Source organism: Cololabis saira, chromosome 11 (genome assembly GCF_033807715.1).
Source record: "Cololabis saira isolate AMF1-May2022 chromosome 11, fColSai1.1, whole genome shotgun sequence".
Classification (NCBI taxonomy): Eukaryota; Metazoa; Chordata; class Actinopteri; order Beloniformes; family Belonidae; genus Cololabis; species Cololabis saira.
In genome coordinates this window covers 17312649-17338738 of record NC_084597.1, presented here as the reverse complement: position 1 = coordinate 17338738, position 26090 = coordinate 17312649, and the positions used below count along the sequence as shown (strand labels likewise).

Genomic DNA, 26090 nt, shown 5'->3' with positions numbered 1-26090 from the left:
AAGTTAAAGGTATAATATGAAAATAGGCACATTTTCCCAAATTTGGCATTTCATTACTTTATGCTTCTCAGAAGCTAAAAGAATAGATTAGAAAATACACAGGTGATCGTAAATCTATAGGATGTCAGTAAGACTTTGTAGGTTTAGGATATGTGTGATCAGAACAGATCAGATAAGATCTTTTATTTTTTTATTTAAAAATAACTAATTTACTGCACTTACACTAGAGGCTGCTGAGCTTTTGTCGTGTTGTGCTGCCCCCGTGTGGCCAGGACTGGTACTGCTACATACGGCGGCTCTAAAGACCAGGCAGCAACCCTTAAAAATAGCTTTCACTTTGCTCATTTCAGAAAATGCAAACCACGCTTCAGTTCCACTGACATTTCCATGACCATTTTCCTGAACAATACGAAGAATTTTACTACAAGTTCATGATTTTTAACTGTTTTCAGTTGGAGTTTTGAACCTTGTTTACGGCCTTTTATAAATGATGCACGAAAGCACAAGTTCCAGTTAAATTCATTCATATTAGTGATTTTTCTACATGATATGTGTAAAACGTAGCAGATATTTGGGTTTATTAAAGCCGGCTTGCATTTTCAGACTTATGAAGTTTCTTGATTTTAGTGCAGACAATGCTGATATTTAACATGTTATTACACTGCGGCCTGGAGGCTGAGAGGTCTGACCTTGATCGTTTAACATCAAGCTGTCTTCCAGTTTCAGCTGGTGATGTAACACTGTTCAAATTTTTAAAAAGTGCAGCATGAGTCATTTATAAATTTATTCATCTGTGAAGATTCAATCTATTCGTGTTTATTTTGTTACTGAATCAAGCCAAACATTTCTTTCGCGGAATCCCATTTCTGCCCAGAAAAGGTGAGTAAGGCATTAAAAACATGATTTGATGTCTAAATCACATGAAAGAAACTCATATTTGTGTCAACTCTAATCACACGGTAAATCAGTAATGAAATAAAGATAACTATGGCCTAACAGCTAGATATTTTTTACATCAAAATATTAAATTCTTTGTGAATTATAAGCTTATAAGCTGGGGTAGGTGGCTAAGTTGGTAGAGCGTTCGCCCATGAACCTGAAGGTCAGTGGTTTGAACCCTAGTTCCACCTGTGTCCACCAAAGTGTCCTTGGGCAAGACACTGAATCCCCCGGTTGCTCCCGGTTGTCAGGCCAGCGTCGTGTATGGCAGCTCCGCCGACAACCGGTGTGTGAATGTGCGTGTGTGGGTGAACGTCTACAGTGTAAAGCGCTTTGAGGCTGTAGGAGTACAGCTGGAAAGCGCTGTATAAGTGTAAGCCATTTACCACTTCTGTCAGTCAGAATGTTGATCCTGTCAAAGTTATTGTAATTCTTAATTACAGCCACACAGCTTCTAAAGGCATGAATCACCGTAATCGATTACGTATTGCCAGGGCCGCCGCAAGGGGTGTGCGAACCATGCGACCGCACGGGGCCTCGCGCTATGAGCCGTTTTTGAAAAAAAAAAAAAAAAAAAAGATTTTTCAATTTTTTTTTTTCCGTTTTTTTTTTTCCTTTTTTCCCTTATAAATATAAACAGTCACGTTCCATTACAGACCTAAATGTGTACTAGTCTGTGCATATCAATAAATATATGTGCAATGATGCGCGTGTCTGTTGTTCAATACAACTGATCAGACCAAGCGCAGACACAAGCTGCTCTGATCCAGACGGTGGAGTTGGAACAAACTGTCACACAATGTTGAGAGAACGAGACAGATTCAGGAAATTTCCATCAGGGAATGAAAAAAGAAAAAAAACTAAAGAAAATGGAAGAGTTTAATGCCTCTCTGAAAGGCTTGTTTGATAAATTTGTTACAAAAATCACCGATCCGACCGGGTCTCAAGCAGCTGTGGGACCCGCGTCGAGGCAAGAGATGATGATGAGGCAGGGGAAGGTATCCAGTATTTTCCTAATTGGAGAGTTAAAATTGCGCATATAGACACCGGATCAGACCCGAAAAATCCAAAAAATTTCGCTCACGCGCGAGGGCCCCCCCCCCGGCAATTTCGCACAGGGCCTCGCAAATCTCCCAGGCAGCTCTGCGTATTGCATACTGTTACCATGGAGGCTGTTAGTAAACAGTCTGATGTCTTAAAAATCTTCTGCTTTCGTGATTCACTCTGCGATGGGATTCCGCTGAACTGGAGTTTCTGTCCGTAAGGTGCACAACATCTGGGCATTTTTTTGTCACGTGCAGGCCGTGCAATTGTTCGCTTATTACATACTAAATTCAAGGAAAAACAGTATACATTAGTAAAGCGTACAGCTTGGAATCCAGCTAGTTTTGATCTTTCCTCATCTTTAATTCCTTTTCTCTGCAGAAACAGGTTTCCACATGTACTATGCTGCAACACCACATCTGACCACACGGGGGCATAAAGATCGGCTTTGTTGGCTTACAAGCCACTGATGAAATTGTCATGTGGTGTGTGGTGTGGTGTCTATTACGGGTGAACTTGCGGCCGACAATTGAACTTTGTTTTCGTCCGATCCCCCCATGTAGTCCGAAGTGGTTTTGCTACCTTGAGTTGATTCATGTTGTTTTCTGCGCAGCTTTAATTTGTGATTTCATGCAACATTTTATGAGCAGGCCTTGATCAGATTTACAGAGCTGCAGCATTTCAATTTGCAAAATGCTGGTGTTGACGATACATAAATACTGTATACAATAAATTAATGAGACGTAAAAGTTATTCAAAAGCTAGTGTGATTTCTTTGTAGGTTTGCCTAAAATTCAATCTCCACTCACTTTCACTCTGTTTACTCTGCGCACACATCTATGTTTTACTTTCCATCCTTCACAGCCGCCTCTGCAAACAAATCCTGCTGAAACCAAAACACTTTTTCACTTTTTTCAAAACACACATCTTTCTGTGAGACCTCTGAACTGAAGCACGCGATGTTTCGGGGAGTGGCTGGTGGGGGGTCTGGTGCTCGGTGGACGTGGAGTGTTGTGTTGCAAGTCCGCTCCAGAGACTACATGTGCTGCAGGGCCTCCTCAGCCTGTTCTGTGAACACGCCGTCTTTTCCCGGCCACGAGCCAAAGCTGGCGTTGAGCTGCGAGCTGCGGTTTTTGTCACGCGAGAAGAAACTAAACCTGCAGAGAGGACAGAGGAGAGAAGATGGCTGTGGTTCACAATAACGTCACGTATGTGAGGTTTCCCCCGAATTTCAGCCTGAACGCCTGAAGCAGAGTTAGAGTTAAAGCCACTCTATGTAGCAACGCTACTTATGACCACATGGGACCACAAGCAAGCCCCTGCCAGTGCTGTGGCAATAAAAGGGGGCGGGCCGGCCTTATATCTTGTAATACCACTTGTCTTGCGCCAGACGAATGTGTGTTTCTGGTGATATGCTGCCTCCATGTGGTCATGAATGGCATCGCTACATAAAGTGGCTTCAGTGCAAAGTTTTTGTCAGCCAGACATCTAATTTTACTGCTTTTAGTGAATTAAGGCTAACTTATACAATTACTGTAAATAGTTCAAATCAAAAAGTTATATATCCAACAACAGCTGTTCATGTTGGACCTTAATCATGCTGTAATGACGAAATTCAACCCTATATCCTATGAAGAGAGATGATTAAAACTGTTAGAGACAAAGCTGAATGCAATGATTTGGAAATCATTTAACCCCCCTACCCCCCAACAAAAAAAAAACAACATTTATCTGGTTATTACAGGTTGTAAATGTGTAAAAACAACCAGCAATACACAACATGCAGCACAAGAATCCCTTTTAAAAACAACACCTCTAGGTTTGGTGTCAACTGAGGAGCTGAAGCAGCTCAGCAGTAAACATGTTCCTGTCATAACCCTAACAACAACAACAAGATATTGATGCCTTCAAAGTCAAAATGGGACCAAATTCAATTACATTTAATTATTTTGTACAACTTTTTGTACAGCAGACAATTAAGTGGTTTAGATGTTTTGCGAATCATTGCATTCCGTTGCTGTTTACAATCAAAAACACAAGTTAGAACTCCTGCTTTAAACCCTTTTTGTTTCTCTTATGATGTTTCTCTAAAAACATCATAAAAACTCTTCTGGTTATAGTGGGCCTCAGATCAATAGTGTGATTTGAAGTTGCAGCTAGATTTCAACTCCTGATAAATTGATCATCAGCAGGTGTGCAGACCTCTGTGAAGTTTGGGTAGTTGGCGTTGTTTGCCAGTTGGAAGCATTCAGGAGCCATTAAGGCCAAAAAGAAACAAAATAAGCAATGTTTTAGCGAATACATTTAAAAAGTTGTCACAAAGATTATTTACAAGTCTGAAGCATTCAAGATGATTCCCGTGAGGCTGTCAATCTTCCCTGGAGTTGACGATTCCAGCAAATATATCCAAAATCAGACTGTAATGCTCCATCTTGGAGCCTATAGGTCTCACAAAGAACGTAAAATTTTGACTTGCACACTGAGAAGAAGACTGGGCAAGCATGGTTTGTTTGGAAGATTTTGCAGAAGAAAACCTCTCCTGTCTAGGAAGAACATGGAAGCACAACCAGTACTCGAGCTGAGGGGGGATGAGGGGGGATGGCATCCCCCCTGAAATAAATACCATCCCTTATGTCATTTCATCAATGAATGTGGTTTTACTGCTATTTCAACATTTAGAGTCATCACCAGGAAAATAACACCAGAAAAATAACTTATTTGACAATTTTCAAATAAACTTTCACTTGAAATAAGTAGAAAAATCTGGCAGTGGGACAAGATTTATCTTCTTATTACAAGCAAAAAATCTTGTTCCACTGGCAGATTTTTCTACTTATTTCAAGTGAAAATGTACTTGAAACAGGTGAAAATTGTTGTTTTTCCAGTGATGAGTCTTGTTTTAAGTGTAATGAGATTTTTTTTACTAAAATGAGACATTTTAACTAGAAATAAGACAAATATTCTTGTTATGATTTTGAGTTTTTCCAGTGATCCATTTTACTTATCCTGTGAAGGACAGAGTCATATTGATAAGTTCAGAAAACTGTTTTTTATTGTTGTGTTTTGATGTATTTGATGTAAGCCCAGTGGATATTTAAAGCTTACAGAAGGCTGCATTTAACTGCTGCTATGTCATTCCTGCAGTATTTCTGCAGGTGTTTTGGTCAGTGTTATTATTTGTAATATATTATATTATTTGTAATCAGCACAAATTATCTGTCCCCATATGATAAAATCCACCATCCCCCCTGATTTTTTTTTTTTTTTTACAACTCGAGTACTGAGCACAACTGAGCTTCACAAAACTTCATCTGAACAAACCAGCAGACTCCAGGAACAATGTCCTCTGGACACGTGAGACCAAAGTGGAGATGTTTGGTCTTTGTTCAGAATCATGTTTTCTAGAAGACAAAAGACCCCATAAACACCGTCTAGCATGGCCCTGGACTGGAGATGATTCCAGACCTGGGCACCATGAGCTCCTCTGGAGACCAGCAGCATCTTCTACAATCTGAAACTTGTAGCTGGTACCTGGTGCTGCCCACATGAATTTTTAAATTTATTTTAGCTTCACTGTTAAATAAATAATGACACAGTGAATGAAAACCCACTACAGTCAGATGTTTTTTATGATGTTTTTACACACAAAAAAATATAAGAGCAGTAACATTAAATTGATCAGTGTAGCTGATAAAAATCAAGTTATTTGATCAATAACTGAGAGCTAAAAGTGCTTTAGTTGGTCAATTCCACCAATGTCATTTTGCGAGTTGCAGAAAAGATGATTAAAACAGTCTAATGCGGATATTCTGACTGGCTGATTTTTAATGATCCCCAATCATATCATTGGACAGAAACAGTAAGACAGCCCCACCGTCAGCCAATCAGAATACTACAAAGATGCGAAAGGAAAGCCAACCCCTGGCGCATGCGAAGGGATGGAGACTGTTAGCTGAGACGACGGCAGACTGAAGCCGACCAATATAGAGTCATACAAGCGACATGAGGCGTCTGATTGGCTGTAAAGTGGGGTCATCTGGGATCAAGCCAGCCGTCACCATCGGCATTATGGCTGTGAAGATCCTGTTACACAGAAGTGAAAACACACACACACACATACATAGAGAGGAAATGGGGTGGACAGGGGGGAGACATGGACCATATCAACCTTTTAACTTCTATTTGACTCAAATCTCAAAATTACAAGAAACATCCGAGTTCATTCAGACAAGAAAACAGAAGAAAACAGCGTCAGTTTGTCTTTGTTGTGTAAATAACTTTTACGGCCCTGGTTCAAAACAAAATGTAAATAAAAACAGGATCTAATGGTGTTAAATTGTTGAGCACAAATCTTAGAGGGAAGTGAAGGTGGACGGAAGTTCACTAATCTGTGAAAAATTATGTCTACAAATTGTGCAACAGTTTCAGAATAACGTACCTCAGAATAAAATGTGGAAAAAATTGGGGATAAAAAATGTAGAAAAAAAGAAAAAGAAATGCCACTGTCTGCACTAAAACTCATCTTTGCCGAAGCAACGCGGAAAACTATCCCGCGGTCAGAGGAATCACATCTGAAATTGTCAAATCTTTTTGGAAACCATGAGCAGAGTTGAAAGACCATCAGGTTTGTTATCTGCACATGTCCATGTCTGGGCCTATAGACTCTCCACGTCCAGAAAAGGAAACATCGTAAGCATATGCAGGCTTTAGAGCAGCATATGCTCCGATCCAGTTAATTTTTCAGCAAAACAATACTGTACACCTACTGCAACCATTACAAAAACTCCACTCCATCAACAAGTCTCCGACGGTTACAAGATGGGATGCTACAGACCTGGACACGACAATGTCCCAGTTTTAGAGACGTGTTGCTGCTCTCAAATTTAATAAAAAAAAAAAGATTTATAATCATTATTATGTGATATATTTTATATTCTATTGTGAATAAATATAGTTTCATAACATTTGTTTTTCTGTTTTTGTTCATGCTTTTATTGGAACTGGGTCTGTACGACACACACACATGTCCGAACTGGAAACTAAAGCAACAGAGACGTGAAAAACAACAAGGATGAAATAAAGCAACGTAACTGGAGACGACACAGTTACAGCCGGGGGGGGAAACCTCACCCATGTGCAGATATGTTCCTGCAGAGCGTGTCAAATATCTCTCTTATGGGATCAACTACTCCTATAGCAGCATCCAAGAATAAAATAATAATAATAATAATAATAGTAACAATAATCTGTTCAGCAATCCCCCTTCTGACCACACGGGGCCGAACAGATCAAGGTCTTTAATCCCTGTAAACTCGTTCAGTGCAGGTCATGAGCGACTGAACTCTGGTCACCACGCGTCTACTCTCAGTCTAACCTTGTATACCGTTTGCAGTTTTTAGTTCTCAGATTAGAGGATTGTGTTCATGGACAACCATATATTACTGATGAAAAAGTGTTATGGGAATGAGTAGATGTGACGTTATCTTGGTTAGACGTGCAGGGGGGATGTTGTCAACCGTTTTGTGCCACCAGGCCAGTCCTCTGTGACCAATCCTATAATCCATTGCTGCGTGATTCTGTGGAGAGTCTGACAACCATGTCCAGGCGATGGACCTGGTGTTCTTCTTCATCTGACTCTATTTGAAATGATCAATCTGTTTTGAGAGACCCAACCAGGAGCGGTTGCCCCGGACAACATGGCTCCAGGGATCAATCAGGCTCCCCCACATTGAGAGGAACAAGGAGGCGTTTTGCAAATCTGGTTAAAATGCCTCCTGAACACGTCCCGAGGGAGGGGCTCCGTGCATGTCCAACCAGGTGGATGCTGTGGGACGCATCCGGGACATAACTGGGACACGGAACAGCAAGAGCTAGAGGAGGGGGATGGGTGGAGGGAGGCCGCTACCAAGCTCTGAATTAAGACAAGTGAAAGTTGATGGATGGATGGATAAAAATGACAGTAATGACAGAAAAACGTCTGTGGGTTATAAAAGAGGGAAAGGATTATTAGAACCAGAGTTTGGGTTTAATGTTGCTTCACCGAGAAGGAGACAGGCGTCCGTGCCGTCATAACTTGCATCACTGTGTCAGTTGTGCAAGTCCATTTAATACATCTGCTGCTTTTATTTTCGATTATGTTTGCTTCACAAATATTTAGGAGTTAGAGCTGGAAATGTGGACATTTTTAAACATAGACTAAAAACTCATCTCTTTGGTCTGGCTTTTATGTAGCATCACATTTTATAGTTTTAGTTTTATTCTGTTTACATTTTTTTTTAAAGGTATCTGTTTTATTTATTTATCTATCTCTTATAATGTTTTTATTGTTGTGGACTGATTTTTTTTTTTTTTTAGTCTTAATCCTTGAACTTTTATCTTTTTATAAATTTGATATATTTTATATTGTATGTCAGGGTGCATTGGTCTCCCAGTTTCTATTTTTTTTGGTCTCCCAGTTTTTATTTTTTTTGGTCTCCCAGTTTTTATTTGTTTATTATGCTTATTTTTCAATCAAAATGTCAAAGCACCTTGTATTTCATGTACTTGGACGAAAGGTGCTATATAAATAAAATTTGATTGATTGATTGATGGTGGGATTTTACTCAGATGGAAATTTTAAATGTGGGACATTGACACAAACCCAGATTTTTATCACATTTCAGCCAGCTGAAAAGGCCTTTTCCACTTTTAACCAAAGCACGTTACTTTGATCAGATGAAGTCTCTTTTCTCGTGATACTTGTACACCAGCTACAAATATTTGTACACCGGTTTCATACCCAAACGTGAAATCATATCCAAAGCTGCCTCTCTCTATTTATCAAGGCTGATGTCTAGTTCTGCTGCTGAAAAGATGCTGGTTCCCTTTTCCAAGAACAAGCAGGTAACAAACAAATGAGCATGCAGGGACCAAAGAAAAAGAAAAAAAAACAACATTTGCTACATCTAAGCACATGCAAAGCAACTTTGGACGTAATTAAGCACAAGGAAGAAGAGTTCGACAGCAGGCATTTTGGGGGCGGGTGTGTTTGCAGGCGTGCAGAGATAAAACATACAGGCGCTTGATTCCTGACTCCGGCTGGGCAGACGAACGGGAGCGAGTCCTCGGTTCAGGCGAGGGTGACGGAGTGGGTGTTACCATCTCCTCCTCTGCTTCATCGCTGCAAAGACAAAGACCATCACCATCTTCATCAAGTGTTTAAAGCAAAACCAAAACCATAAAAAGCCAAGCAAATGGAAGTCCCTAAAGAAAGAAACCATCAGTGGTGAAGAGCTCAAAGTTAGAAAAAGAAGCGGTTCACAAATAAGAGTACGGTCTAAAATACTCCCTCAGACCTTCTGTAGTACGCCAGCTCCTCCTGCAGCAGGAAAACTTTGGCCTTGAGCTCATTCCTCTCATGGAGGACGTCCCTCAGTTCCTGCAGAGTGAATCGAGGTCTGTTGGGGTCTTTCGAGTCCAGGCCGAGCCCTTCCTCCTCACACAGCGCCTCCTGCAGGTAGAGAAAACAACCACACACAGCGAGTTAAAAAAAAAAAGTAAAGAAAGAGAGAGAGGAAGGAAGGAGAGGGGAAGAAGAGAGGATACCTTGGTGAAATATTGGAACACAGCAGGCATGTCCTCATCACACATCGCCTCCTGGTGGGCAAATGTTGAGCTATAAGTCAAATAGCTAAAAGCTATTTGCTTCGTTCACCCTTCCCTCCGTTGAACCAAAACTCTGTTGGCTGATTTTTCTTGAACTCAACAAACCAGAAACACCGAAACACAAGCAACTACTGAAGTTCCTCGAGCACTGAGCAAAACATGTGTATCCTACACACGCTGTCCAAGTCCATCAGGCAATGAAGTGATCATTAGTTCATGTTTTTTTCTCTCTTTTTTTAAATTAAAGACAGAAAAAGCTTTTGATATCAGGGTTAGTTTCTCCTCCAGATTTTCCTTCTGCCTGCAGACCTTCACAGCTTGCTGCAGTTACACCTTCTTTTACTTTTATTTACGGCAGTTAAAAAAAAACACTGCAGTCCAAATATCATCGGAGACATCCAACTGCTGCAGACTAGATGTTTTATTTCTTTTCTTTCTCAAAGGCAACAGCCCCATTTAATAAAATGGAATTTGCTTCTCTCCTTCAAAATAAAATCATCTGAACGGTGTTAATCCCAAGCAGCAACAGCAGGAATGTTACAGCCACATGATGTCTCCCAGAAGGGTTGAGATGCACAGCCGTTTCCCTGACTGCTGCGCTCCTGAAAGCTTGAATTATGTCAGTAACTGCTTCATCAGTTTTTAAATCATATCAGCTGACCTCCTGACCTCTGTGCTGATCAGTTTAGAAGCATAAAATTGGTGAAAATAAACCTTCTGCTTTGATTTAGATGCTGAAAGGCGACTAGAACGAATGAGGAATGATGCGAGATGTCAACTAATTTAAAGTAGCATCTCTGCGGTCAGGGATTTATGATCATCATACGTGCTGTTAGAGGCAGTTGCACTGATCTGTATTTAGAAGAGTCGTCAATGCAGTTAGAAAGTCTCACCCGGCTGTCGGAGGGTTAGTTCTCAAACCACCATGCAGAACCACGCCAGTGTTTCGGTTTCAACCCACAATGCAGCCACAGCACTCAGATCTGTTAATCTGCACTTCTGCATTACCCAGAGCAACACTGCCTCCTCATCCTCAGCTTCCTCATCCTCGTGTCCCTCTGGACTGAGGGAGCCGGGCAGAGGCTGCAGGGCGGGATCAAACCCACTCTGTATCAGCTTGCCGGGGTCGAGTCTGATTGACCAGCCCTCGGCCCCCGACACCACTGCTTTACCACGCTGGTGGAGTAAAAAACACTTCATTAGAGCTTTGTTATTGTAAAGACCTGTTTTCTGATCTGTGAAAGTCACATCATCTGAGGCCTCATGTACAAAGACTTGCGTGGATTTCCTACTGAAACATGGCGTACGCTTAAATCCAGAAAACGTCCTACGCACAAATAAGTCCTGATGTATGAAACTGTGCGTAGGCATGAATCCAAGCATTCCTCCCTGTCCACGCCTCCATTTAAATATGTAAATGTATTTAAATAGGCCCTCGAGCGCTGGTTTCCATGTTTAATTGCACCATGATACAAGGAGCTGTGTCATCAACAGAACTATCCAGACTTTGATGACAAGCTGGTGACGATGATTAATTAGAATCAGGTGTGTTAAAGCAGTGGAACATCTAAAAACATGCAGGACACCGTCCCTTCTGGGATTCTGTTTGACACCTGTGACATATTTTTTTATTTTTTTTTTAATATTCTTTATTTCATTCAAAAAAATAAAATAATTCAATACAAATGTTCTTAACTCGTGAATGAAAAGCAAGCAGAAATAAGAAGAATCTCATCTGATCTGCCCCTTTTTCCAAGAAATAACTTCACAAATAACATAAATTAATCATATAATCTGTACATTAATGGAATGAAAATGCTTTCTGTTAACGTACACATATTCATCCAGTGATGGTGCTTTTATAGCAATGTGTGTGCAGTCGATAGCTCCGATTACATTAGGAAAACCGGCTAAATATTATTTCTCTTCTTACTGCGCCATTTGCGATATCTTCTAACACTGCCAAAGCTGCCATTGTTGTTAACGGTATTTCGGCACCACTTTGCTTTTATATCCACTCGTGTAATTGCAGACAGTTGAATGTGTTAATTGTTCATCAGTGTGTCTCTGATGTGCACATCACTCTGAGGGCTAATTGTTTTCACATTATTAACAGTTTCCCAGCATCACCATTAAGTGTCGCCAACGGACCAATAGCTGTGGAAACGCGCGTACGCCAGCCATGAAGTTGGCGTCGAGCACCGCACATTTCCACGGTCATTTCACTCTTGATTCATCTGAACGTTTGCGTGGAAAAGGGCGTACGCCATGTTTTTGTGCGTACGCACCCTTTGTACATGAGGCCCCTGGTCTTGGCGAATCAGGGCCAGTGACCCAGAAGGGCATTGTAGTACAGTAAGTGGTCTCCTACCTCTGCAGGAGAGGGGGGCTGAGCCGGGGGGTCCTCACAGTTCTGTGAGGGCCGGTTTCCTTGAAGCCGCTCCCGCAAGCGTGTCACTTCCTGCCGAAGAGCACCGACTTCCTGTGCCTGCGTCTGGGCGCCGGCCTCCAGCTCCACCTTCTGCCCAATGAGCGCTTTCCCCTGAGCCTCCACCACGGAGATCTTGTGACGCAGGTCGTGGTTTATTTTCATGAGGCGAGACTGCTGCTGCTGGAGCTGCAGAAACAGATGGAGACGAGGACACTGCGATGTCCGGTAACCGACGACGCTATCTCTGAAAATTAGTTCATGGTAGGAATGGGCGATATTTTACAGTTCACGATAAACCGTCAAAAAAATTCCCTACGGTAAGAATTTGTCATCTTGCGGTAAAAACGATAAATTCCCGTTGATGACGTTTTTGTGTAACAAACATGGCGGATCTGAGAGCGAGGAGCTCGTTGTTAAACAAGGCTCCAGCTCTGGAACTGGTTTGGATTTAAAAAGAGAGACGAGGAGCAAACATCATCTATTATGTGCAGAGTCTGCAAAAACAGAAGGAAATGGTTGTTACATTTTGATATAACGTTTGACTATTACGAAAAAAAAATGCTATCTAATTTGTGGCATGTTCCAACCACAGGTTAATTTGCACATTTTATTTATATTAGAAGAGGTCATCAAAGATTGGATTTTATTTTCAGTGAACTTTTATTTATTTGTCCCGTTTCTTTATTTATCAGGTTGTATTTTTTTTCTACTTTGTGATTTTATAAGCTAAGAAAACTTGAAGGACAATGGTACTTTTTACTGTTTGCACTGTTATCCCACTGTTTAAGCTGATACAGTTTGAATAAATGTTGAATCTGTTCTTACATTTCAAACTTGTTTCATTTGAGTCATTACAGTTTTGCAGTACAGGTGTACTAATTGAATAGTTTTTTATTAATTCAATTTAATTAGTGTAGTTTAGTAGCATTTAGTATTCTTTTAGAGCAGTGATTTGGGGGCTCCAAAGACTGAATGTGGTGATAGATTTATAGTTACAAAGGTGGAGTTGAATTGTTTTTTTTTTTTTTTTTTTTTTTTTAAATCGTCATTTTTATCGTTATCGGGATAAATGCCAGAAATTATCGTGATACATTTTTTAGTCCATACCGCCCATCCCTAGTTCATGGATCCACAAACTGACCTCAGTCCAGGGTGGACTAAAGACTACGTGTCACAGTGAGGCTAACATTTAACCATTATATTAAAAATAAAACCAGACAGCCTGACTGCCAACATGGTTGTCCCGTGTCTGAGGTCTGGAGAGTGGAAGAAGTTTATCAGCCTTGGACTTACAGGAACCGTCGTGTACAAAAGTTAGTACCTCCTCATTTAGTCATCGTGGGTCTAAATATGAGGCAAATACAACCTTAGACGAACAACACTGAACTTTTTCCAACATGTCATTAATAGTTGAACAAAAACAAAGTCACAAAGGAACAAAATAATAATAATTTGGGCAATACAAGTACCCCCCATGTAGATCTACCCTCAGCAGTGGTAATTTGTGGTCCTTTATTGTCTGGTTTTATCAGTTTCTCACATGACTGTGGAGGAGTTTTGGTTGATTCTGTCAATGTTGCTTAAGTTCGTGGAAGTTCATGGCCAATAGTTTCTGCACAGGTCTCTTAACGTCTTAAAGTCCCAGCAGGCACAGACATGGTTTCCTGAGGACGTCGCTCTGATTACTACTACACTACTACTACCACTACTATTACTAGTACTACTACTGTCATTTAGCAGCCGCTTTTATCCAAAGCGACTTACATCTGAGAGAACACAAGCACAAAATCACATAGGTGGGTACAGCTGGATCAGTGCTGGTCAGACTGCTGTGAATCCAGTTGGACACAGGTCCTGCCATGCCAGTGCTAGAATTATTATTATTATTAGGGCCCGAGCACTGACAGTGCGAAGGCCCTATTGTATCTGTAGGAATTTCTTCTTTATTATTATTCCTCATTTTCCTTCCAATGAAATGAGGGCCTTTTTGCCCCCCTAAACATGCCCCAAAAGTCACCAAATTTTGCACGCAAGCCAGGCCTGGCGAAAAATTTGATATTTCATGGTTTGCATTAATGGCCGTGGCATAATGGCTCAACAGCGCCCCCTAGAAAACTTCGTGCCTCAAGCCCCACAATACGGTTTGACGTACATGCATGAAAATCGGTACACACCTGTATCATGTCGCAACTTAAAGAAATGTCTCTTGGCGCCATGGCTGAAACCTAACAGGAAGTCAGCCATTTTGAATTAATCGTGTCATTTTGGCGAAATTTATGCCATTTCTTCAGCCGCTTCAGAGCCCGAACCGTAACGTGCACCCAGGTGTTTTAAACATCAAAATGTTCGTCTCCATCCTGCGATGACGCGCATTACTTTTCTCTTTCAAAAGCGTTACTGTGGCGACGCTGGACGCCAAAAAGCACGCCCCCCCTTAATCTGATTGGTCCATATTTGATAGTTCCCCAAAAGTCACCAAATTTTGCATGCAAGCAAGGCCTGGCGAAAATTTTGATATTTCATGGTTTGCATTAATGGGCGTGGCCTACGTACGTTCAGATAACTTTTAAAGCATGGTTTTGACAGAGGGGGTACTAGCTTTTGCACGAGTAGACTTGCTGTTAAGGCGCTCCTAAATGCAAACCATCACATGAATGTGTTTTTAACTTTCACGTTGCGTCACAGTGCTGAGCAGAAAACATCGGCAACCCTCCATGAGACGGAGAGCGTTTGGCCTTACTGCTTCTATGTCCTCGCTTTTCAACGTGAGCTCACGATCCTTTGCTCGAATCTCGTCCCTCTGCTTGTCCACCACTTCCTTCAGCTTCATCATCACCTGCTTCTCCCTCTCCGTCATACCTGAGAACCACAAGCACAGGACGGAGGGCAGTGCTCGAGATCATGCACAGAAAATCAAACTCACACACCTTGTTCAGAAATCATTTCTTTCCTTAATAATCAGACTTTAGTGGCAGAGTGAATCCGGGTGAACAGAGGGACAAGTGATTTGAGTCTTGCAGGTGTGTGAGGGGACACTGAGGCTGGTCTGTCCACAGTGGGGCAACGTGACTGTGGCCTCTGTGTGAAACCATGGAGAGACGAGGCTGGCTCTCCGGGCTGGAGACAGAGAAGGCCTTCTTTGTGTGTTCGTTGGTGGAAGAGACAGCGTGGATAAATGAGAAATCCGAAGCAACAAGACACCTTTCTGTTTGAAAATAATTCATTTTTCAACATAAAACCCCTGAAAATCAGCATAAAAAACCATGTCAATCGCGACATTTCCATCATTTGCTGATATGTAAATGTTGGAGATTCCCTCCAGGGTTGGTTAGGAATCTTTTGTAGGGTTTTCTCAGAAAATGTAGAAATTACCTTCTTCTTTCTAAAGTATCAGGTAAAGAATGAGCCTGCGCAGCCATCTAAAGTCTCACGCTTTTCAGTTTAAAGCAGTGGTCCGGTCCCTCTGGATGGCACGTTGTTTTCCAGAGTCGGCACCTACGGGAACTACCCCTGGACACAACTGGAAAGACATCCAACCACTCAGAAATCAAACGTGCCACGTCTACAACCAGACTAGTATCAACAGTCCATGGCTGTTGTCGGTTCTTCCTCAGGTGTAACTCGCGGTTCTACGTTCATCTGGGTGGTTATGACTGACGGAGCTAATAGTAGGGGTGTAACGATACACTAATCTCACAATACGGTACGATACACAATATTGAGGTCACGATAACGATACGATATTATAGCAGTATTTTTTTAACAACCTTGAATGAGGAACATATGACTGGAAAAAATAGTCTTTTATTTGGAAGACACAAAATACAAAACAATGCTGTGCGTTTGCCTTATTGTTTCAGTTTGTAATGATTTATAACTGTTTAAGTTTTAAAGAGAAAGCCAGGCCAACCATTTTCCACAAACTGAGCTAAAAGTAAATATCAGGTTTGCATTATGCATCTTCAGTTTCATACAAGTACAAATATTTTGCCACAAACTGAATAGTTTCTCTCATGAATGATTTGACTTTTTTCTTTTCCAGAAATTTAACAACTAAAATTAAAGAAATAAATAAAAGTAAATAAATACATTTTTACATCATAAAAAAGACTGATTCATGCTCACCTTATAAGTGTAAGAGGAGATTTATTTTTGTTAAGAAGGTTATTTTGGTAATTCAGGGTTCATTATTTTATAAATATATTCTTTATATTCTGATGTAAATCAGGGACTATAATGACACTAGTCAGTTTATCTGTAATTGTTAGTATGTTTTAGATTGGGCGGAGTGATACAGCACTAGGTGCTGTGTTGATGTTCTAAAATCCTACACTGTTGAGGGACATTGAAGTACACTCGAACTCACGCAGAAGTTGTCCCCTGTTTATCCTACTAACAACCCGAAAAAGGTTTAATTTAATAAGGTAAGGCTTAACTCTACACCAGCCTTACATAAGTAAAGGTTCAGAGCTCAAAACGGTACTAGTTTCTTCTGAGCGGAGTAAGATTTTGGTCAGCGCGGTCGCGGCCGTGGTCGGATGTGCGTTACTAGTCAACACAATAGATTAATATTAATAACCCAATATCGCGATACACTTTGTCACCTCCACGACACATATCGTGACGTTTTTGTATCGCGAAATTTCGTGGCACGATATATTGTTACACCCCTAGCTAATAGCCAATAATCCTAATTTTCTTCCCAGGTTAAAGGTTTATTTTGATATTTGGAAAGTGTTCAGCCTGAAACCCCGTCTCTGGTAACCCAAATACCAACCAGGAAAACTGCATTTTTAAGATTTAAGCTTTTGTTTCTGTACAAATTTCCTGAAAAATGTTACTCGGGGAACTTTAGGTGCAGGAAGAGACGTTTCTACTTCTTTTCCAGAGGGCTAAACCAAGCTTTCTTCCTTTTATTACAGTCGTCATATTTAATTCCAGCGAGAAAACAAATAAGAGCTTTTTATTATTCCCTTAACTTGGAAATAGATGAATAATTTTATTAGTAAAACAGGTTCAGAAATTGTCACAAAAAAAAGATCAGTTCCGAGCCGTCCTCAGCTGCCATGATAGTAAAACAACGATGTCATGAAACATCTGCAGAACAGCTGGATTGTAAGTGACCAGCTTCCTGCTTCGTCTCAGATTGTGGAGCGCTGCTCACGTCCTCACCCTCGTGTCTCTGCAGGTCCTCCTCATTCATCGAGTCTTTAAAGGGCATGCTGGAGAGCAGGGATTTGTTCTCTTCCTGCAGCTGAGCGATCTGGGACAGCAGGTCCTGGGCCTCTCCCCTCCACACATCCTCCACACGCTCCAACTCCTGAACACACGGAAAACATATCTAAACATCCTCAACGTGCACAATGACAGCCTACATCTGCTCCACATTCAGATGAGCTCATCGAGAACATTTCACACCAGCAATAACTGGTTTCTGAATTCAATATTTACAGATGCACAGATCAAGCCTGCTAACTGATTCTGACTGCTACTAAAAGGTGGAGTAAGATGCACGTTTTCTTTCATTGGTTAAAACCGTTTTCACATTCTGACCGTAAACAGATCAATTTATGTTCTGAGAACGAGCTCAGTGGCTGACAGTGAACAAAAAAGCCATGTGGGTTGATATTGGAGACAACAACCTAAAAAAAAAGAAAGGATGCTGCAGGAAGAAAAAATAGAGTTCATACTGGTGAAGATTTATTTTATTTTCTAATGGCAACAGTTGAGGGAACAGAAGGGACTGAAGAATGACGCCGTGCCGAGTTGAGTTTGATTTAGGGAGGTGAAACGCCAAATTCAGAGTTGGGCTGTAGCGTTACCATGGTACCATCTGTGGTGTCTCGGCTTTAACCAGAAACAGGTTAGTGTTTGTAGGATGTTGAAGCCGCTTGCCTTGTTTTCTGTGAAACGCTGCATCCTTCTCTTCTTATGAACCTCTAACCGCTCGTCGGTATTGTGTTTTGTTTAGGTGGAAATTGATTAATTGTTGTGCAAAGACCCTCATCACACTCATAATGACACTTTGGAGTAATTCTGGAGGTGTGGGGTTTGACTAGAGTTATATGGAAGAGGTTGAGCATTTTGATTATACTTTCAAAATTCATATTTTTCTTGAAAATTGTATGTTTTACGAGTTCTCTTAACAACCATTAGTGCGATTGCATGGAAATTAGTTTGACAGAAATGTGATTTGTTTTGTTGTTGTCCCTTTTTTCTGCTGCTTCATTAGTTTTCATCACTCATTTCTTCAAGTTTGTCCTCAAATCTGTCACCCATCGTCACGTAACGAAAAAACTGCGGATTGAACTCAGGTCCGTCACACAAAGATCTGACACGCCGCTCGGACGGAAATCAGTCTGAACTCTACATGCCACAACTGTTCCAGTTTGAGCTCATGTAACTCTGCTGATAGTAACAAAATAGTCATGAGAAAAAGAAAGTAAATCTGCTCTCATTTCATGAATCAGGACATAATAAACCATCATCTTACCAGATCTTAAAGGGGACCTATTATGAAAAAGGTTTTCTCTTGCTTTAACATATATAAAGTGGTCTCCCCTCAGCCTGCCAACTCAGAGAAGGAGGAAAGCAACCAAATTCTGCAGTTTCTGTACAGCCGCCCGGATGAGCCGTCCAGTGTGATGTGGATCTACGAGCTGTTCAGATTCTGCTCCCGTCGTTACGTAAAAACGGGAGCGATTTACATAGGTTGGCCTGCGATGCATGAAACCACGCCCACAACTAACTCCGCCAGCCGGAGCGTCCGCCATTCTTTCGTAGCGGTGTATCGCGTCATTCAGGCAGCCAATCAGCACAGAGCCTCATTATCATAGCCCCGCCCACTCAGAATCCTGCATAGATAATGAGGTTAGAGACTGGGAAGATAAAGACATGACTCAGAGGGTGAATTTCTAATTTATTTAGCAAAAACAATCAAAAGCTTGTTTTTAAGACATTCAAGGCCTGTTTAAAATAGGTATTAGATGCCATAATAGGTCCCCTTTAAAGCCACTTAGTCTAGCAAAACCAATTATGACCACATGGGGGCATATAGAGCTGCTTTTGACTCTAATATAGCTCCCAATGCAAAATAAATAAATACATAAAATACATCCACTGGTCACAAGCCAAGCAGCCCATTAGGACCTGCTGTTATTGTTATGATCAAATCTACTTAATTAAGTGATTATTAACAGTTATAAAGGCCTGTATGAAAGCAGAAACATGGGTAGGTTGCTGGTCAGGAGCAACAACAAGCACGACGACGCCATGGAGGAATCTGCATCTATTTTGGTAATCAAATCATGTTCAAGTTCATGTCAAGTTTACATAGCTCTGTTCACGGTTCTAAAATACTGCTGCCTGATCTTAAAGCCACCATATGTAGCAATCCTACATCTGACCAGATCTGCTGGACTGACAAAATACTGTGCTAATGAGTGGGGATGGTGGAGCATGTATTGTAATACCACTTTGTGCCACTAAAGGTGCACTTCCTCCTGTCTTATGCCTGGGGCTGAACGAGTGAAACACAGTCTAACGTCCGTGTTAATATAAACAAAGAAATAAGTAAGTGTGTTGCAGTTCCTCAGCTGACCACCAGGGGCCGGCTCCCACTGAACTCCATGTTAATTGTCAAACTGCAATTGAGGAATTAACAATTTTACAGTTCGATCGCTATAGAAAGATTTCACAACCATGACAGCTATACTGGAGTGAATCTTTATGTAAGTCAGGCAAAAACATATAAAGAAACAAATGTATTTATAATAGCGTGTGTACGTTTGATTGGCGGCTGGCTCAGCCAGAGGCGAGTTGTGATCACTTCCTCATCGATAGGGCTGGGCAATATATCGAGATTTTAATATATATATCGATATATTTTCGAACGCGATATGGTAAGAGACAATATCGTTAATATCGATTTAAAAAAAAATATATATTTTTTTTTAATGATTTTGATATAGCTTATTTTGTGACAAATTGACTTGAATGTTTTATTTGAGATTTGCACAAATGTTTTGTTATTTGCACAACTGTCAACCTCAGTGGAAAAGTCTGCCTGTTATTGTCTACATTGTATTAATTGCACAGTGTATTTTAATTTAATTATTATTCAGGAAAGGCATATTGGTTTTATTTTATTCAAGAAGCATTTTTATTCTATATATGCAGGCAGTTTATTTTTATTTCATTTGTTTTATACATTTTGATATTGTGCAGACCTCTGTTAATAAAGGAACCTGTGTGACATTTGGCACGAGGCTTTGTATTAAAACTGACTGTTTTTTTAAGGGTTTGCCTCAGAAAAAAATGAAGCTAACAGAGATGCTATGCTATAATGCTTTCGGGGAAACCCCAAGTACGGCACAGAAAAAATATCGAGATATATATCGAGTATCGCCATTCAGCTAGAAAATATCGAGATATGACTTTTGGTCCATATCGCCCAGCCCTACTTCCGCATCCGTAATCATCATGCTACCGCGCTTAGTGACACAAGACCTTCTGATCTTCTGATGTGCTGCGCCCATGTGGTGAAAGGTATTATTGCTGCATAATAATGCGGTTATATAATACATAATATTGCAGAGAAGTCCAGACTTCTCTCTCCCTGCCCATTTCATCCAGCTCATATGGGGGGGATCCCAACGTGAAACAGAATCCCTCCGTATGTCCGGGGTTTTCCCCGGGGTCTCCTCCCAGTGGGACGCACCCAGAAAACCCAAACCCCCTAATCTGGCTCCTCTCCACGCAGCTCCACGCAGAGCTCCACTCAGAGCTCCATCAGGATGACTTGACTTCTCATCCCATCTCCGAGGGAGCGCACGGACACCCTGCAGTATTATTATTTCTCATCATTTTACATTTCAAAAAATTATCTGAAAAGACCAAACAAAAAGTATAGGGATCAACCAGATAAACTCGAATAAAATACCAATTATCTACAACCCTGTTTTATTTAGAATTATTACCACTCAGGCATTTAAAGGCCGGGTACTTTCAAACATAACACTAAAACCTTTAAATAATTTCTGTTTAAATAGAAACACTCAGCTTTGCCAGGCTCACGTTTCAGCGCTAAATTTTCCCCGGCGTGTATGTCTGAGTTTCTCTGTGACACAGTTGCGATGATTCACAGCAGAAGCAGCTTCCACTTCCAGGCCGTCATGAGACGTGGTTAATGAGTACCGCTGACCCGGTCACTGTCACGGGAAAACTGACATCGGAACTTTTTATAGCGTTGAGCGGACTGACAGTCAGGCTGATTTAAAACAGTAAACATTTCCACACAGAGTCCACGCTGTGATTTAATTTGGATTTGTGGAAAGTCGAGGATAAGATTAAGATTTTCTAGAAGATTGTATCTTGTTAACTTTAATGTGTTAAGACTTCAGATGGAAACTGAATTTGTGATTCAGACGTCACCTGACAGGTACACCTTTTCAGATGACATTACAAAACATGTACACAGTTTTTTAGTTATGATCTTTTTACAAGTAAAGCAGTTTGAATTTATTCTGTTGCATATGTCTGTTTTACTTTTACTCCAGAGAACATTGCTCTCATCAAACATCCTGCACAGTTGAAATACAAGTCTAATTCATCATGATAATGGTTTCAAAAGATTAAAGCCCTCAATAATACCATATCTTTGTTACTTAATAATAATAATAATCACAACAAACTCTTTTGCTGTGCATAACAATTAGGTAGAATAAACACTGGTAAGTTTGTGTGAATGTGATGTGCACTTCTGCAGTATCTCAGACTGTCAAAGCTCTCAAACACGTTTTATCACCACTTTATTATCCCATAGTAACACTAAAGCTATCATAAAACTTCCCCGTAGGTGCTGACAGTCTCAGTATTTGAGTCGGAGTCTTTGACCTGCACCCATCAAACTTTACAGGGACTTCGGAGACGAGCGTACTAGTTTTTGTTTTTTTTTAACACTGAAATCATTTTTAATACTGTGGAGTGCTGTTAAAACCCTTTTCACTACTGAGATGAGAATCAGAACCTCCAAACCCCAGATCATGGTCGGTAAAAGGGTGGGGTGCCCTCTTTGGTCAGGGGTCAGATCGTGCCCAAAGTGGAGGAGTTCAAGTGTCTCTGGGTCTTGTTCAGGAGTGAGGGAAGAACGTTGTGGGAGATGGACAGGGGGATCGGTGCAGTGTGATGCATCGTTATCTATACTTCACTGGAGAAATTATTTTTCAGACGACTTTTTACTTTTACTCCTTACATTTTCACGCAATTATCTGTACTTTTTACTCCTTACATTTTAAAAACAGCCTTGTTACTCTTTCATTTCGGCCTTTAAAAATAAAACTATCGAGATAAATTGCGCCATCCGGATAGAGTGAATTTGGTTGTGGTTGGATGAGAAGTATAAACATAATACCATTCCGACACCCTATTGGTTTGTACGCGTCTGCTCTCTGAAACATGTTAATGCTCAATAGTACACATATGGTTCTTTAATATACTTGCATTCATTTTCAATGGCTTTTGTCCTTAATGGCTTTTTTCCCCCTTACATTACTTTTACTTTTATACTTTAAGTAGTTTTGATACCAGTACTTTTATACTTTTTACTTGAGTAAAAAACAGGAGTATTTTTAGACTCTAGTATCTATACTTCTACCTGAGTAATGAATGTATGAATGAATTAAACAACCAGCACTGCTCACAGTAGACCACAAACATAACAACCTGACTATAAATATACATACCGGAAAATAATGTGCAATATCATTCTCTGCAACGTACAATCATGTAAATAACATCTGTAAATATCCATCTGTTATTTTTTACATACTAGTATTTCTTATTATTTATTTTTATTCTCCTTCTTCTTATTATTATTATTGTATATACTGTTTATAGTGTTTTATTATTACTGTGTGATATTGATGCCTCTTGTTTTTTGCACCATCCCCTTTGCTGCTGTAATCTGCAAATTTCCCCTCTGTGGGACTATTAAAGGATTTCTTATCTTATCTTATTCATTTTCAATTGCTTTTGTCCATAATGGCTTTTCCCCCCTTACATTAGTTTTACTTTTATACTTTAAGTAGTTTTGATACCAGTACTTTTATACTTTTTACTTGAGTAAAAAACAGGAGTATTTTTAAACTCTAGTATCTATACTTCTACCTGAGTAATGCATGTGAATACTTTTGACACCTCTGTAAATAAGCAAAAAAAAAAAAAAAAAAAGTGTGCTATTCAAACGCCTTTTTTTTAAATCTCAGTATTTTTTTTTTTCCTCCCAAAATCGGATCGCGGTTGAATTGGTTTGATATTGGATATTGGGTATTATGAATTCAACACCCATAAAACTTGTGATACATACCACTGATTTTGGTCAAACCACTTGTGATGTGTTCATGGTCATCTAGACTATATATCACAAGAGAGTAATTATTTAAAAAAATCATATGTATGGGCATATATATGGGCTGATTTAAAAATCATATATATGGGCTGATTTAAAAATCATATATATGGGCTGATTTAATGTGGTTAAATGAATTCAACACCCATAAAACTTGTGATACATACCACTGATTTTGGTCATATTGCTTGTGATGTGTTCATGGTCATCTAGACTATATATCACAAGAGAGTAATTATTATAAAATCATATTATGGGCTGATTTAATGAGGTTTAATGAAAACAATCAGTGTTATGTATCACAAGTTTTATGGGTGTTGAATTCATTAAACCTCATTAAATCAGCCCATAATATGATTTTTAAATCAGTCCATATATATGATTTTTTTAATAATTACTCTCTTGTGATATATAGTCTAGAATAGATGACCATGAACACATCACAAGTGGTTTGACCAAAATCAGTGGTATGTATCACAAGTTTTATGGGTGTTGAATTCATAATATCCAATATCAATTCAACCGCGGTTTTGATACCAGTACTTTTATACTTTTTACTTGAGTAAAAAACAGGAGTATTTTTAAACTCTCTATCTATACTTCTACCTGAGTAATGAATGTGAATACTTTTGACACCTCTGTAAATAAGCAAAAAAAAACAAAAAAAAAAGTGCTATTCAAACGCCTTTTTTAAAATCTCAGTATTTTTTTTTTTCCTCCAAAAAATCGGATTAAAAGTGTAAAAGAGAGTGTTGCGGACCTGTCTGTGCCGCTTGTCCTTGTCCAGGCGGTCCAGCCGCTCCAGCCGCAGCCGGTCCAGCTCCAGCCGCAGCTCCTCGGTCTCCGGGCCGGCGCTGCTGCGGCTCACCATCACCTCCAGGATCTCCAGCACCCGCACCACCTTGGGCATCAGCCGGGACAGAGCCTCGCAGCCGTGCTGGTCTATGATCCGCTCAAACTCCTGGCCGACCACCGCGGCGATGTCGTACACGTCCATCACCGTCAGGTCGGCCACATTCTTCTCCAGGGCCGACACCGAGTCCTCCATGTCGGGCTGTTCCGGCCCGGTTTCCTCTGTCTCCTTCACCACAACAAACTTCCTCCTCACAAGTCACACAAGTTGCGCTCTGTGCTTTTAACTTCGCGAGCGGCGAGAAAAACGAGTCGCAGAGCACCATTAAACAACGAGATTGTCACTTATCCATCATTTGTTTCCGAGTCCGAGCTTGAAATCGATTTGTTTTGGGATAAAAGTGGTCTGCGTCCATCTCTGTTTCCCGGAGCGGCTCGGGCTGAAACACTAGCGGTGACCGCTGGCACTGCCTTCAAAATAAAGCTGCACACTTCCAATAGCAAGTTTCAAATTAAAAGACGCACACAATTTTTCACAGTTTGAATTTATAGGCATTACAGGCAGTACTCGAGTTGAGGGGGGATGGCATCCCCCCTGAAATAAAAACAGTCAAAATCATCCCCCCTGTAAAACTGCCATCCCCCCTTTCCATCCCTTATGTCATTTCATCAATGAATGTGGTTTTACTTCTATTTCAACATTTAGAGTAAATAACTTATTTGACAATTTTCACCTGTTTCAAGTAAATTTTCACTTGAAATAAGTAGAAAAATCTGCCAGTGGGATTTATCTTCTTATTACAAGCAAAAAAATCTTGTTCCACATGCAGATTTTTCTACTTATTTTGAGTGAAAGTCTACTCGAAACAGGTGAAAACATTTTTGTTTTTTCCAGTGATGAGTCTTGTTTTCAGTGTAATGAGATTTTTTTTTTTACTAAAATGAGACATTTTAACTAGAAATAAGACAAATATTCTTGTTAAGATTTTGAGTTTTTGCAGTGATACATTTGACTTATCCTGTGAAGGACAGAGTCATATTGATAAGTTCAGAAAAGTGTTTTTTATTGTTGTGTTTTGATGTATTTGATGTAAGCCCAGTGGATATTTAAAGCTTACAGAAGGCTGCCTTTAACTGCTGCTATGTCATTCCTGCAGTATTTCTGCAGGTGTTTTGGTCAGTGCTATTATTTGTTATATATTATATTATTTGTAATCAGCACAAAATCAGCACAAATTATCAAATTATCTTATATTATAAAATCCACCATCCCCCCTGATTTTTTTTTACAACTCAAATACTGATTACAGGTACAAGCAGTACTCGAGTTGTAAAAAAAAATCAGGGGGGTGGTGGATTTTATCATATGGGGACAGATAATTGATTGATGGTGCACACTAATTTATGCCACATCTTAGCAAATGACATGAAGAAAAAATACAACTTAGGTTAAAAGTCAGTCTCATCTTTAAAACCAATTCTTGTCTTCTTATGAGGCTAAAAAGATACTAATTTCCACAGATTTTGATCAGGACTCAGAGGGACACTACAGAGTAGTCAAATGTTTTGTTCTTAGTCATTCAGATTCAGATTGAGACGACTTTATTGATGCCTTTGGGACGTTCCCTCGGGGAAATTGACATCTCAACCCCACACACACAGCACTGTCATTTACAAATCAAACACCCCAAAAGCCGAACACCCATATAAAGATAAAAAGATAAAAAAATACAAATAAAGATAAAAATAGAAAAAAAGGTAGAAACAAAAATA

The 26090-nt window shown here is 40.1% G+C and overlaps 1 protein-coding gene across 5 annotated transcripts; it reads right to left on the bottom strand.

Moving 5' to 3' along the window:
* Positions 1-832: 832 nt before the first annotated feature.
* Positions 833-24765, bottom strand: rilpl1 (Rab interacting lysosomal protein-like 1). 5 transcript variants are annotated; one of them, XM_061733847.1, is made up of 10 exons: positions 24226-24765; positions 17231-17378; positions 14799-14917; positions 11999-12244; positions 10636-10803; positions 9568-9618; positions 9318-9472; positions 9038-9142; positions 5979-6066; positions 833-3140 (listed from the first exon to the last, which is right to left on the bottom strand). In XM_061733847.1, exons 1-10 carry the CDS (start codon positions 24511-24513, stop codon positions 3135-3137), a joined length of 1374 nt encoding a protein of 457 aa, XP_061589831.1. In that variant the 5' UTR covers positions 24514-24765; the 3' UTR covers positions 833-3134. The 5 variants fall into 5 exon arrangements, with proteins under 5 accessions (XP_061589831.1, XP_061589830.1, XP_061589833.1 ...); XM_061733846.1 differs by lacking the exon at positions 5979-6066; XM_061733848.1 differs by lacking the exon at positions 833-3140 and having other exon boundaries at positions 5973-6066.
* Between the last annotated feature and the right edge of the window lie 1325 nt (positions 24766-26090).

Bases quoted from the DNA above. Each gene is read 5' to 3' on its own strand.
- rilpl1 (XM_061733846.1), bottom strand. From the start codon at position 24,513: ATGGAGGACTCGGTGTCGGCCCTGGAGAAGAATGTGGCCGACCTGACG. The intron at 9,619-10,635 runs GTAATGCAGAAG...TTTGCCCACCAG, and splicing joins AGGAGGCAGTGTTGCTCTGG to GAGGCGATGTGTGATGAGGA. The intron at 9,143-9,317 runs GTCTGAGGGAGT...TTGTCTTTGCAG, and splicing joins GAGCTGGCGTACTACAGAAG to CGATGAAGCAGAGGAGGAGA.